Below are 12,581 nucleotides of genomic sequence, written 5' to 3' on the forward strand. Positions count from 1 at the left end.
ATTTCGTAGCAAGGACTTTTGTTAACCAAGGAGAAACTCAGCACCGCAAACCAGTTTTATATCTCTGGAGAAAACGACGCCTATCACGGAATAGGGAGGAGCCGCGGCAGGTCACCGTCTGGAGAACGTCTAGTCTGATTGGGGGATTTGCTGCCAATCGAAAACGGCGATTGGTGGCTTTGGATGTCACTCTTTTTTCCGTCTCCTTCCGTGCTCCGCCACAGCCAGTGGAGCCAAGCGAAGCGAGCGGAGAAGGTGGTGGCGTCTTGCTAGAGGTCGCGGAACGGAGGCGGGCAAGCAGCATGGCAGCAGCGTTAATGCTCCGAGCCTCCGTTAGTTTGCTGCACAGGCATGGGAAAGTCTGTGCAGACTGGCTTGCTCGGGGTAAGGCAATTTGAGTTCGCGCCACTGGGCGCGAAGGCGTATATTGGCTCGCGGCGTCTTGTAGGAGAATCCAAAAGGTGTTCGGCCCTCCAGGAGGACCAACATGTTGCAGCTGTTAACCCTTTTCCTTGTCACCTCGCAGAAGTTGGGGTTTCCATCCCGTGGCCAAACTTACTAGCCCTTCAGTGTGTGGATACCGGCCAGGGCAGAAATTGGATCGCTGTAAGAAAAGGGGCATGTCTGGAAATAGAGGACAAGGGTATATGCTTTTCCAAATCAGACTGCTTTTAAATCTTCATTATAACTATGCCTTGGCACGCGCGGTGATGTTGAGTAATGCCTTTAGAGAAGTCGGGTTTTGCACTCTTAAGTCTTTACATATCTATTTAAGCCACGCCAATTGTAAAATTTATACAGCAATCATATCTGACCTTTTGGGTGCTAGGTGGCTGTTGATCTAAAGCAACATAAGCAAGTCACAAAACTTTCTGTAACATCTGTATCCTAAAGTATCAGCTTAAAATTAGCTTACGGCTTACGTTCATATTGCTTTTCCCCATAATACCTTTTTCCTTTTCCAAGAAGAAAAGGTGATTTTGGTTAATTGATGTGAGTCGAAATATTTTGCCTATGTATAAAACATTGTAGGGGTTGAGCTATACATACTAATTGTTTAGAATAAAGTAAATATCAGTTTATGGATTTTTGCAACATAAATGGTTTGGAAGTAAAATCTTACATATATTCACAAAATAGTCCTTACAAAGTTTAATGGATCTTGCTCCCATATGGTGAATTTAAAAGCAGTACCCTAGAGCTTAGTTCTATATTTGTTTACTCAAAATTTGTGTGTCTATGTGTTTAATAGAATATATTTCTAATGACTACAGTCTTATAATAGAATCCTATGCTTGTCTATTCAAAATCCCATTGAGGGATATTCTTAAAGGGAGATAAAGACTTAAGCTTTTGTCTTCCATCATTAAAGGGAGAATTGTAATTCAGTGTTCTATTTATGGCTGTCTTAATTGGGTGACTATTGTAGTAGCAGTATAAAACATTAAACAATACTGTCCATTCCTACATATCTATTTTTATTCTTGCTGGACAATATAGTAACCAAACTTTTTTTGTTATGGAGTGAGTTTATATACTTTATATATTTTAAACTCTTAACTCTACCGTTCTTTGATCATCAAAAGTTGTAAATTAACCTCTTTAATAGCAGGAGACGCTATTTTTGAAAAGCCGATGGTAGTACTGTAGTGAAAATTATTTTAAGCCTTTTAAAAATAAAACAATTGGCTTTATTTGCTTACAATAAAGTATATTTGTTTACCATAAAAAAAATTTAGAATGAAAAATATGACTTTCATTCAAATGTCATCTAGGATGCAAAATTACATGATGTTATGGGGGGACATACCTTATCTCCTTGCAAAAATAATGTGAAGAATAATATTTACTTATTTTTGTAATGGTTATCTGGAAATTTACAGGAAACATTACAAAACTGCTATATAAGCAAGTTTTCTAAAAAAAAATCAAATGCATCAATGTCTTTCAAGGTAATACAGCTGAGGGGAAAAAACTACATAATTATTAGACTACTTAAGATAAATTCTAATTTCTTATCTGCCTTAAGCTACTCATTCCTTTTTATAGCAATAGCACTTAGACTTATATATTGCTTCATAGTCTTTACAGCACTCTGTAAATCAGGGATCCCCAACCCCGGGTCTGTGGACAGGACCAGGCCGCGGCATGCCAGCAAACAGCATAAACAAGCAAAGCCCCATCCGTGGAATGCAGGCAGCACAAAATCACTCACCCTTTCTCCATGGAACTGGTTCCTGGTGCCAAAAGGTTGGGGACTTCTTCTGTAAACGGTTTGCAGAGTCAGCATATTGCCCCCAGCTATCTGGGTCCTCATTTTATCAACCTCGAAAGGATGGAAAGCTGAGTATACCTTGAGTCAGTCAGGATCAAACTCCTGACAGTAGGCAGAGTTAGCTGCAATACTACATTCTAACCATTGCGTTACTACTGCTCTAAATAGCTCCAAATTGCCTTTCTATTAATAATAAGTTAACAAATTAATAAAAGATTAATACAATTATTATGGCTCCAAATATTGCAATCCCAAATATAATTGCTAATGGTCCCAGTCAGCACATCTTACTTTCCTCAGTAAAAAAAGGAATAGAGTGCTAAGATTCTGGAAATATTGCTCTTTACTGCAATATTTTGTTTCAGAATTCATTGGTTAGTAAATTTCAGCTCTTTGCTTTGTACTTTGTTACTTTTTTTCTACTGTTAAGTAATCCAGTTTTGAGGGTACTTTATCAGACCCCTCAGGATAAAAAAAAACTATTGCTATAATACATTATTTCCACATATAGCAATAAACTAATCGATTTTCTTGTTTGAAAATTATTAAAAATGCTATTCTTATTTATTTATATCCCATCTTTATTATTTTCACAAATAACCCAAAATGGCGAACATATCCAACGCACCTGATATTTTCCCCACAATAATCCTGTGAGGTGACTTGGGCTAAGACAGTGACTGGTCACCCAGTTGGTTTTCATGGCTAAAGTTAGAACTGAACTCATGGTTTCCTGCTTTCTAGTCTAGTGCCTTAAGCACTAGACCAGGGGTAGGCAACCTTGGCTCTTTTATGACTCGTGGACTTCAATTCCCAGAATTCCTGAGCCAGCTGGCTTAGGAATTCTGGGAGTTGAAGTCCACGAGTCATAAAAGAGCCAAGGTTGCTTACTCCTGCCCTAGACCAAACTGGCTTACAGATATAAATAGGATATTAAATACTCTGTTTAATATATTCATTTATTCAACTTAAATGTCATCTCCCTATCCAAGTGACTGAGCAACTATAATTGATATGTTATTTCCTTAATGTTAATATAAAACAATATAATTGGCTTAATACTTAATTGTCATTAAGCATATTGACTTTTTGTTGTACTATTATACAATGAAAATTATACTAACATTTTTTTTCCTTTTATAGAAAGCAATTCGTATTTTTCCATTTGTTTAAAAAGATGGTTCATCTTTTGAATCTGTTGCTAGATTTTTTTTCTTTTTACTGAGAAAGTTGTTGCATGTCTATTTTCTGTTACTAGAAACCCAGACCTTGGAAACAGACATTGCACAGTACAGCTGCTGTTTAATAACTCAGATCATCTGTTGGGTAAATTAGTACAAGTGTACCCACTCATGCAGACCAATTTTTATTCATACTGTATACATTTCTGAATTGGGACCAGACTGCAGACTTACAGGATCTATTCAATTTCTCCACTCCCCCTATCATTGTAAGAACTACCATTTGGCCCCATTAAAAATGGTATGTTAGATACCAAACTTAGAAGTAGCAAATGAACAGGGTGGTACCTCTGAGCATGGGTTCACTCATGGTATTTATTTTAATGTCAGAACTGAACGAACAATCTTTTATCCTCAAAGCACTCTGAGTTTATATAAAGAATTTTTCATCTCAGTGGCCTAATTTATCATGATGAAGCCTTTTTATTTGCATTGCTTATGGCATTAACAATCCTATGTGGATTGAGCAGATTTATCTGTGTTGACAAAAAACTTAAAATCATAGTTTCTATAAAAACATCATATGCAACCAATTTGTTGAGGAATATTTCCTAAATGCTCTGTCGCTGCCATGTCTACAGTATTTTTATTTAGATTAGCTGCTGAGCATGAATAGTAAAGTAAATATCTTTTCAGTAAACTTTTATTGATTCAGGTTCCTAGTATTATTCATCTTTTAAAAATATTTCTTATATTTGTCAGAAAAAAATAGCAGTGAAAACTGTCCCAAGATCTCTGGTATCCATGTAGAAAAGCATATTGTTGCACAACAGGACCAAATTAACTTTTTTTCACATACAGTATTAGGATGGATCTTTTTTACAGGTAGTTGACTTATGAGAATTTCCATTGTTAAGCAAGGTGGCAAGTGAATCACACCCAATTTTACTACCCTTTTTGCCATGGTTATGAAGTTAATCATGTGGTCACTAAGAGAATTTGCCTTCCGTCTTGGGCTTTCATTGTTGGAAGTTGGCTGAGAAGGTCACAAATGGCAATCACATGACCCTGGGATGCTGAAACTGTAATAAATACATATTGGTGGCCAAACATGGGGATGCTGCTGTGGCCATAAGTGTGAGGACTGGTTGCAAATTTCTTTTTTATTTTATACAGCCGAATGAATGAATAAAACAGAAACATACAATGGGTATGAATCTAAGAATGAAAGTAGTGTTATTCTGCAGACCAGATGTATATAAGGTAGCCCTTAACTTTCGACTATTGGTATAGCAACTGTTTGAAATTACAGCAGCACTGAAAAAAATGACTTACAATCAGTCTTTGCATTTAATAACCATTGCAGAATCCTACGGTCACATGATCAAAATGTGGGCACTGGGTTATGTATTTATGGGCGGTTGCAGCGTCCTGAGGTCATATGATCACCATTTGTGACTTTTCCATCTGGCTTCCCAACAAGCAAAACCAATAAAGGAACCTGGATTTGCTTAATGGCTGCATGATTCATTTAGCAACTATAGTGATTTGCTGGGATGCTTCAACTGTAATTAATACATATTAGTTGCCAATTTTTATTTATTATATTAACAACCATGGTAAATGAGGTTGTAACATATAAGACAGTATATGGATATGATGGAAGCTAGGAGAGAGTGAGAGGATATATAATATGAAATATAATAAGTAGTGTTAGTATAAACTAATGTAATAAAAATTTTATTACAGTATCTCATATCTTTAATCTTTTGCATACTATTTTATATTACTTTACTGTGTGTCCTATAATGTGCTAAGGGAATAGTTGATTGTTGAGACAGGGCATATATATGAGAAATGGAGATAGATATGTACATATATAAATATAGACACACACACACACACACACACACCAAAGTACAGATGGGATTATGTTAGGTTTCTTCTTTTGTTCACATCCAAGTGTCTCTTCTCATCAACGTCTGCTTAAATACCGTAGTCAGGTAAATACAAGATAATTTTCAGACTATTAGACAAAGGGATCAAATCACAGTATGGCAAGGACTTTCCATTATGTTCCCTAAAAATCATCTTGTGCCGTTGTGCCTACAGTAAAAAAAATGACAATAAAGGTTATCTTATTTGCCATGTGATAGATTTTGCAATCATCCCAATTTCTGGTAGAGAGCTGTTACTGCTTTGAATTACAGCTGTTGGCAGCTGGCTGAATGTGTAGACAGAAAAAGAAGGAATCTGAATCTTTATTAACTTTCCTTTTTAGGAAAGTTAATTTTCTAAATTTCCTTTGAGTATATGCTCCTTGCTTTGTAAGCAAAAATAATGGATAGTGTATCTGAAATTTTGTGAAACCAAAATAGACAGTAACCCTTTAAATTATCTTTTTATTTATTTAATCTATTTATATACCATCTTTATTATTTTTATACACGACTCAAGGTGACTGACATATATATAGTACTCCTTTCTCGTATTTTCCCCACAACAACAATCCTGTGAATTGAGTTGGGCTGTCAGAGACCGATTGCCCTAATGCCACCCAGCTGGCTTTCATGGCTAAGCCCAGACCTAAACTCATGGTCTCCCAATTTCTAGCCTTTGGTCTAACCACAAGAACAAACTGGCTGCCCATTAAAATGAAGAAGCAATAGCTTAAATAAGTACCGTATATACTTGAGTATAAGCCGACTCGAGTATAAGCCGAGACCCCCAATTTCACCCCCCAAAACTGGAAAAAGTTATTGACTCGAGTATAAGCCGATCCGCCGTTCTGCAAGCCTGAATACACAGGAATACCCTGTGTGGCCGCGGCTCGTCGGCAGGTCTCCGTTCCTCCTGCCGACCTTTGGGGAGGTTTGGGCGCCTCCCCAAACCTCCCCAAACCTCGGCAGGTCTCCGTTCCTCCTGCCGACCTTTGGGGAGGTTTGGGCGCCTCCCCAAACCTCCCCAAACCTCGGCAGGTCTCCGTTCCTCCTGCCGACCTTTGGGGAGGTTTGGGCGCCTCCCCAAACCTCCCCAAACCTCGGCAAGTCTCCGTTCCTCCTGCCGACCTTTGGGGAGGTTTGGGCGCCTCCCCAAACCTCGGCAGGTCTCCGTTCCTCCGCGCAGACCTGCCGACCTTTGGGGAGGTTTGGGCGCCTCCCCAAACGTCCCCAAACCTCGGCAGGTCTCCGTTCCTGTTTGGGGAGGTTTGGGCGCCTCCCCAAACCTCCCCAAACCTCGGCAGGTCTCCGTTCCTCCGCGCAGACCTGCCGACGTTTGGGGAGGTTTGGGCGCCTCCCCAAACCTCCCCAAACCTCGGCAGGTCTCCGTTCCTGTTTGGGGAGGTTTGGGCGCCTCCCCAAACCTCCCCAAACCTCGGCAGGTCTCCGTTCCTCCGCGCAGACCTGCCGACCTTTGGGGAGGTTTGGGCGCCTCCCCAAACGTCCCCAAACCTCGGCAGGTCTCCGTTCCTGTTTGGGGAGGTTTGGGCGCCTCCCCAAACCTCCCCAAACCTCGGCAGGTCTCCGTTCCTCCGCGCAGACCTGCCGACCTTTGGGGAGGTTTGGGCGCCTCCCCAAACCTCCCCAAACCTCGGCAGGTCTCCGTTCCTGTTTGGGGAGGTTTGGGCGCCTCCCCAAACCTCCCCAAACCTCGGCAGGTCTCCGTTCCTCCGCGCAGACCTGCCGACGTTTGGGGAGGTTTGGGGAGGCGCCCAAACCTCCCCAAAGGTCGGCAGGAAGAACGGAGACCTGCCGAGGTTTGGGGAGGTTTGGGGAGGCGCCCAAACCTCCCCAAAGGTCGGCAGGTCTGCGCGGAGGAACGGAGACCTGCCGAGGTTTGGGGACGTTTGGGGAGGCGCCCAAACCTCCCCAAACAGGAACGGAGACCTGCCGAGGTTTGGGGACGTTTGGGGAGGCGCCCAAACCTCCCCAAACGTCGGCAGGTCTGCGCGGAGGAACGGAGACCTGCCGAGGTTTGGGGAGGTTTGGGGAGGCGCCCAAACCTCCCCAAACAGGAACGGAGACCTGCCGAGGTTTGGGGAGGTTTGGGGAGGCGCCCAAACCTCCCCAAAGGTCGGCAGGTCTGCGCGGAGGAACGGAGACCTGCCGAGGTTTGGGGAGGTTTGGGGAGGCGCCCAAACCTCCCCAAACAGGAACGGAGACCTGCCGAGGTTTGGGGAGGCGCCCAAACCTCCCCAAAGGTCGGCAGGAGGAACGGAGACCTGCCGAGGTTTGGGGAGGCGCCCAAACCTCCCCAAAGGTCGGCAGGAGGAACGGAGACCTGGGGAGGTTTGGGGAGGCGCCCAAACCTCCCCAAAGGTCGGCAGGAGGAACGGAGACCTGCCGAGGTTTGGGGAGGCGCCCAAACCTCCCCAAAGGTCGGCAGGAGGAACGGAGACCTGCCGAGGTTTGGGGAGGCGCCCAAACCTCCCCAAAGGTCGGCAGGAGGAACGGAGACCTGCCGAGGTTTGGGGAGGCGCCCAAACCTCCCCAAAGGTCGGCAGGAGGAACGGAGACCTGCCGAGGTTTGGGGAGGTTTGGGGAGGCGCCCAAACCTCCCCAAAGGTCGGCAGGAGGAACGGAGACCTGCCGACGTTTGGGGAGGTTTGGGGAGGCGCCCAAACCTCCCCAAACGTCGGCAGGTCTGCGCGGAGGAACGGAGACCTGCCGAGGTTTGGGGAGGCGCCCAAACCTCCCCAAACGTCGGCAAGTCTCCGTTCCTCCGCGCCCTGCCTGCCTGCTTCTTTCCGCTGCGGAAAGAAGCAGGCAGGCAAGGCGCGGAGTTTGGGGAGGTGCGCGCGCACCTCCCCAAACCTCCCCAAACTTCGGCAGGTCTCGGACGGCGGTGGCTTGGGAGAGGTGCGGGCGATCCCGGAAGCACCAAAGCCTCGGCCGCGCACAAGTCCTCGGTAAGTTTTTTTTGTTGACTGGAGTATAAGCCGAAGTGGAATTTTTCAGCCCAAAAAGTGGGCTGAAAAATTCGGCTTATACTCAAGTATATACGGTAATTCCTTTTGTGATTTATTTTTATTTTTAAAAAATCTATTCAGATTTAAAAGGAATGTTCAATTCTAAGATGATTTTGAATTCATAAAGGTAAGGTACTTCAAAAACAGCTTTCACCAACTGATGTTTGCAGCTTTGAAAGTTGAAGCAGGAGAATGGTGACTTTTGGTAGTGTAGTTTTTGATAATTTTAAAAAAGCAAAGTGTAAAAGCTTAGCACTTACTTTGCTATAACTGTTTCAAGCACAAAATAAGAAGATTTCACTCATAAAATTTTATCGGTATAGTATTCCATTCAAAGTTGCATCAGCCTTTCTGTCAGCTCCTTTCTATAATCTCTTATAGCCATGGGATGCTTTGGATTCAGAGTTTTGAGTAATCCTAGAAAAATACACAGCTGCTGTAGAACATGGAGATACATATGTTAGATTGGTTCCCATGATTGTTTGAAGCATTTTTAACAGAATCTAAAATAATTGTGTAGTTATTTTCGATGTGGGAATCTGGTGTATTTAGAGATACCAAGCAGTCATTTGAGCAGCACACTAAAATTCAGTATTGATGAATTCACTGTTGGTGTCTCATTTTACAATATATTGCTTAACAAAATGAACAGTGAATTTTTCTGCTGTTGCAAATTTTCTTTCCTCTCTTAAAGTATAAGCTGCTTTTAGTATAACTAAGATATGCAATTAGCAGAAAAGAATATTAAGAAGTTTGCATTCTGGTTGATGTAAGATTACAAAACCTTTTTCACTGAAACATTTGCATATTAATTAGTGTCTTATAGGGCAATGGCTTCCAAAACTCCAGTTGGATTTGTTGGTTTGGGAAACATGGGAAATCCAATGGCAAAAAATCTTGTGAAACATGGTTACCCCATTATCGCATGTGATATATTTCCAGAAGCATGTAAGGAATTTCAAGAGCTGGGTACACAGGTATAATAATATTTTATTGCTATTTTATTTTTAAAAAGTGACTGTGAAATTTGAAAAAAATGTGATTGTGAAATTGCTTAATTCCCTTATCATGATCAACATTCCTGTTTTTTAAAATCAGCATATTGACAAAAGCAAAATGAAACACTAATAGAATTGAAAGCTTTTGTGTCCCTTGGTGATCCTCATTTTGCTCTTTCCTATAAACAATTTGATCTTATCTCTTATTTGGCACCATTTTTTTCTGTGATCATAAGGAGCCAGCCACCAGATGAATATCTACAAACAGTAGAATGGTATGAAACTACAACTTACAGTACTGCATCCAATAATAGAAGGAAACATTGGTGTATGGTTTCTGTATAGGGAAAATATTTATTTCTGAAATTGCTTTAATTTTATTTTAGGGTTTATGTGACAGTTATTGTGAACTTCCCATTTCAGAATAATTTGGAGGCTAGAGATTCCCCTAATAAGCAGGCATATACATAGAATGAAGGCTACTGCTAAGCTTGTAAGCCGCCCTGAGTCTTCGGAGAAGGGCGGGATATAAATGGAATTAAAATAAATAAATAAAATAAATTTAAGTTGGTAAACTATAAATATTTAATGCACATGAATTATACTGAGCCTTATTTGAAATTGTTTTGCGTATGTACTGGGATGAAAATATGGAATATAGACTATTAACATGCTAGTTATAAAAACACAATAATGTAAAGAATTATGATATAGGTAGTCCTTTACTTATTACCACAATTGGCACTAGAGTTTTGGTCACTAAGTAATAACAGTCATTAAGCAAATCACCATGTGACCTGATCCAATTTTTTGACCATTTATCATGTTGTTAAGTGAATCACTATGGTTTTGGGTGAGCCATGTGATTGTTAAGTGAATCATATGGTTAAGCAAATACATTCCCCAATTGACTTTGTCATGTGACCACAAGATGTGCAACCATCGTAAATGTGAGCTGGTGCCAGATGTCCACATTGCGATCACTTGACCATAGTGGAATGGCATGATAGTTGTAACTGAGAATGGTCCATAAGTCACTTTTTCCAAGGACACCATTACTTTGAATTATCTTTAAATGAATGGTCATAAATTAATAGGAGTAACAATGAAAAATCTACAAGTCTGTTCTAGTTCTACTCATTCTTACCTTTAATTGAAGATAATATACATCCTTATGTCTTGCTTTAAATGCCATAAGAAAACAACAAAAACCTAGGTTGATAAAATCTTATTATAGATGCCTTGAAATAGACCTTTTGCATGGATCTATATCAGTGTGTTTTTTTGAGAAAACCAAGATCATGGCATCCATCCCTCTCAATTCCTGGCAAATAGATGGGGAAGAAATGGAGGTAGTGACAGATTTTATTTTCCTGGGCTCTAAGATCACTGCAGATGGGGACTGTAGCCAAGAAATTAAAAGACGCTTGCTCCTCGGGAGGAAAGCCATGGCAAATGTAGACAGCACACAAAAAAACAGAGACATCACCCTGTCAACAAAAGTGCGTATAGTCAAGGCTATGGTCTTCCCAGTTGCAATGTATGGCAGTGAAAGTTGGACCATAAGAAAGGCTGAGTGCCAAAGAATTGAGGCCTTTGAACTATGGTGCTGGAGAAGACTCCTGCGAGTCCCTTGGACTGCAAGGCGATCAAACCGGTCAGTCCTAGAGGAGATCAACCCTGACTGCTCTTTAGAAGGCCAGATCCTAAAACTCAAATACTTTGGCCACCTAATGAGAAGGAAAGACTCACTGGAGAAGAGCCTAATGCTGGGAAAGATTGAGGGCAATAGAAGAAGGGGACGACAGAGAATGAGGTGGCTGGATGGAGTCACAGAAGCAGTAGGCATGAGCTTAAATGGACTCCAGAAGATTGTAGAGGACAGGAAGGCCTGGAGGAACCTTGTCCATAGGGTCGCGATGGGTCGGACACGACTTTGCAAGTAACAACAACAAAATTTCAGGTTTTGTTTTTTGTTTTTGCCTTTTCATAGCTCTTTGTTCTGAATCACTAGTTTTTCTTTTGAAATCTCTCTTCAAAAACCTTTCCTTTTTTTTTTTTAAAAAGGTGACTGATTCTCCAGCAGATGTAGCAGATAAAGCAGATCGGATTATTACAATGCTTCCATCAAATCCTAATGCAATAGAAGTTTATCTAGGTACCAATGGAATTCTCAAGTAAGATTCCCCTTTTTTTCCTTTATATTAATATTCTGCTTGTATTTTTATTGAATACTATTAAATGCTTGTAATTTCTCTAGGCGAATACGTTATTGTGTTTGTAACCAGCTATCATCATAGAGAAGTGTGCATATTTCATTGCACACAGTTAATTATCATTACAGTTTTCTAGACCAACTTGATGTCTTACAAGTCCCAGCATACCTTATTAATGACTATGTTGATTGGGACTCTTGGGCTTTTCGTTAGCGTTATCTAGAAGTGTTGTCTTATATCCTACTTTTCTCTGAGAGTTCATATGTAGAGGTCATACTTAATTTTACAGGTAGCCCTCAACTTATAACCATGTTATCAGTGACTGTTCAAAGTTGCAGTGGCACTGAAAAAAGTGGCTTATGATTGTTTTTCACACCTACAACTGTTGCATCATCCCCATGGTCATGTAATCAGAATTTAGATGCCTGACAACTGATTCATATTTATGATAGTTTTAGTGTCCTGGTCACGTAATCACCTTCTCCAACTTTCCGACAAGCAAAGTAAATGAGGAAACGAGATTCACTTAACAACCATTTTACTAATTCACCCACTGCAGTGATTCTCTTAACAACTGTGGCAAGAAAAGTTGTAAAACTGTCTCATTGAGCAACAGAAGTTTTGGGCTTAATTGTCGTAATAATTTGAAGACTGCTTATATCTGCACTATAACAATTTTGTGAGAAAATTAGGGCTGAGAGATAAACTGGCTGAAATTTGCTGTCCAGAATCTCTCACCAGAGATGGGTGACATATAAATTTAATAAATGAATAAATAAATAAAAATTCTACAAACTGTGCAGTTGAGTACTTATCTTGTCGAGTTCCAGCACTTTTGTCCCTGGCAATATAGCCCTCTCCCACTTCTGCTCAAAGAAAATTACTAGTGATTATAAAAATAACTTAAGAAGTATATCTTTTTGTGAGCTTCAGATGATTTTT

The 12,581-nt window shown here is 40.9% G+C and overlaps 1 protein-coding gene across 1 annotated transcript in view; it reads left to right on the plus strand.

Annotated features, from left to right (window-relative positions):
• Window positions 1-238: 238 nt before the first annotated feature.
• Window positions 239-12,581, plus strand: part of HIBADH (3-hydroxyisobutyrate dehydrogenase) — an 80,248-nt gene continuing 67,905 nt past the window's right edge. The window contains exons 1-3 of the mRNA XM_081346511.1: window positions 239-384; window positions 9,242-9,402; window positions 11,491-11,600. Of these exons, the coding sequence (XP_081202637.1) occupies window positions 303-384; window positions 9,242-9,402; window positions 11,491-11,600 (353 nt within the window). The 5' untranslated portion in view covers window positions 239-302. The remainder of the gene's footprint in view (window positions 385-9,241; window positions 9,403-11,490; window positions 11,601-12,581) is intronic.

The sequence above is a fragment of the Vipera berus genome (genome assembly GCF_964194415.1).
Source record: "Vipera berus genome assembly, chromosome: Z".
In the NCBI taxonomy this organism is placed as follows: domain Eukaryota; kingdom Metazoa; phylum Chordata; class Lepidosauria; order Squamata; family Viperidae; genus Vipera; species Vipera berus.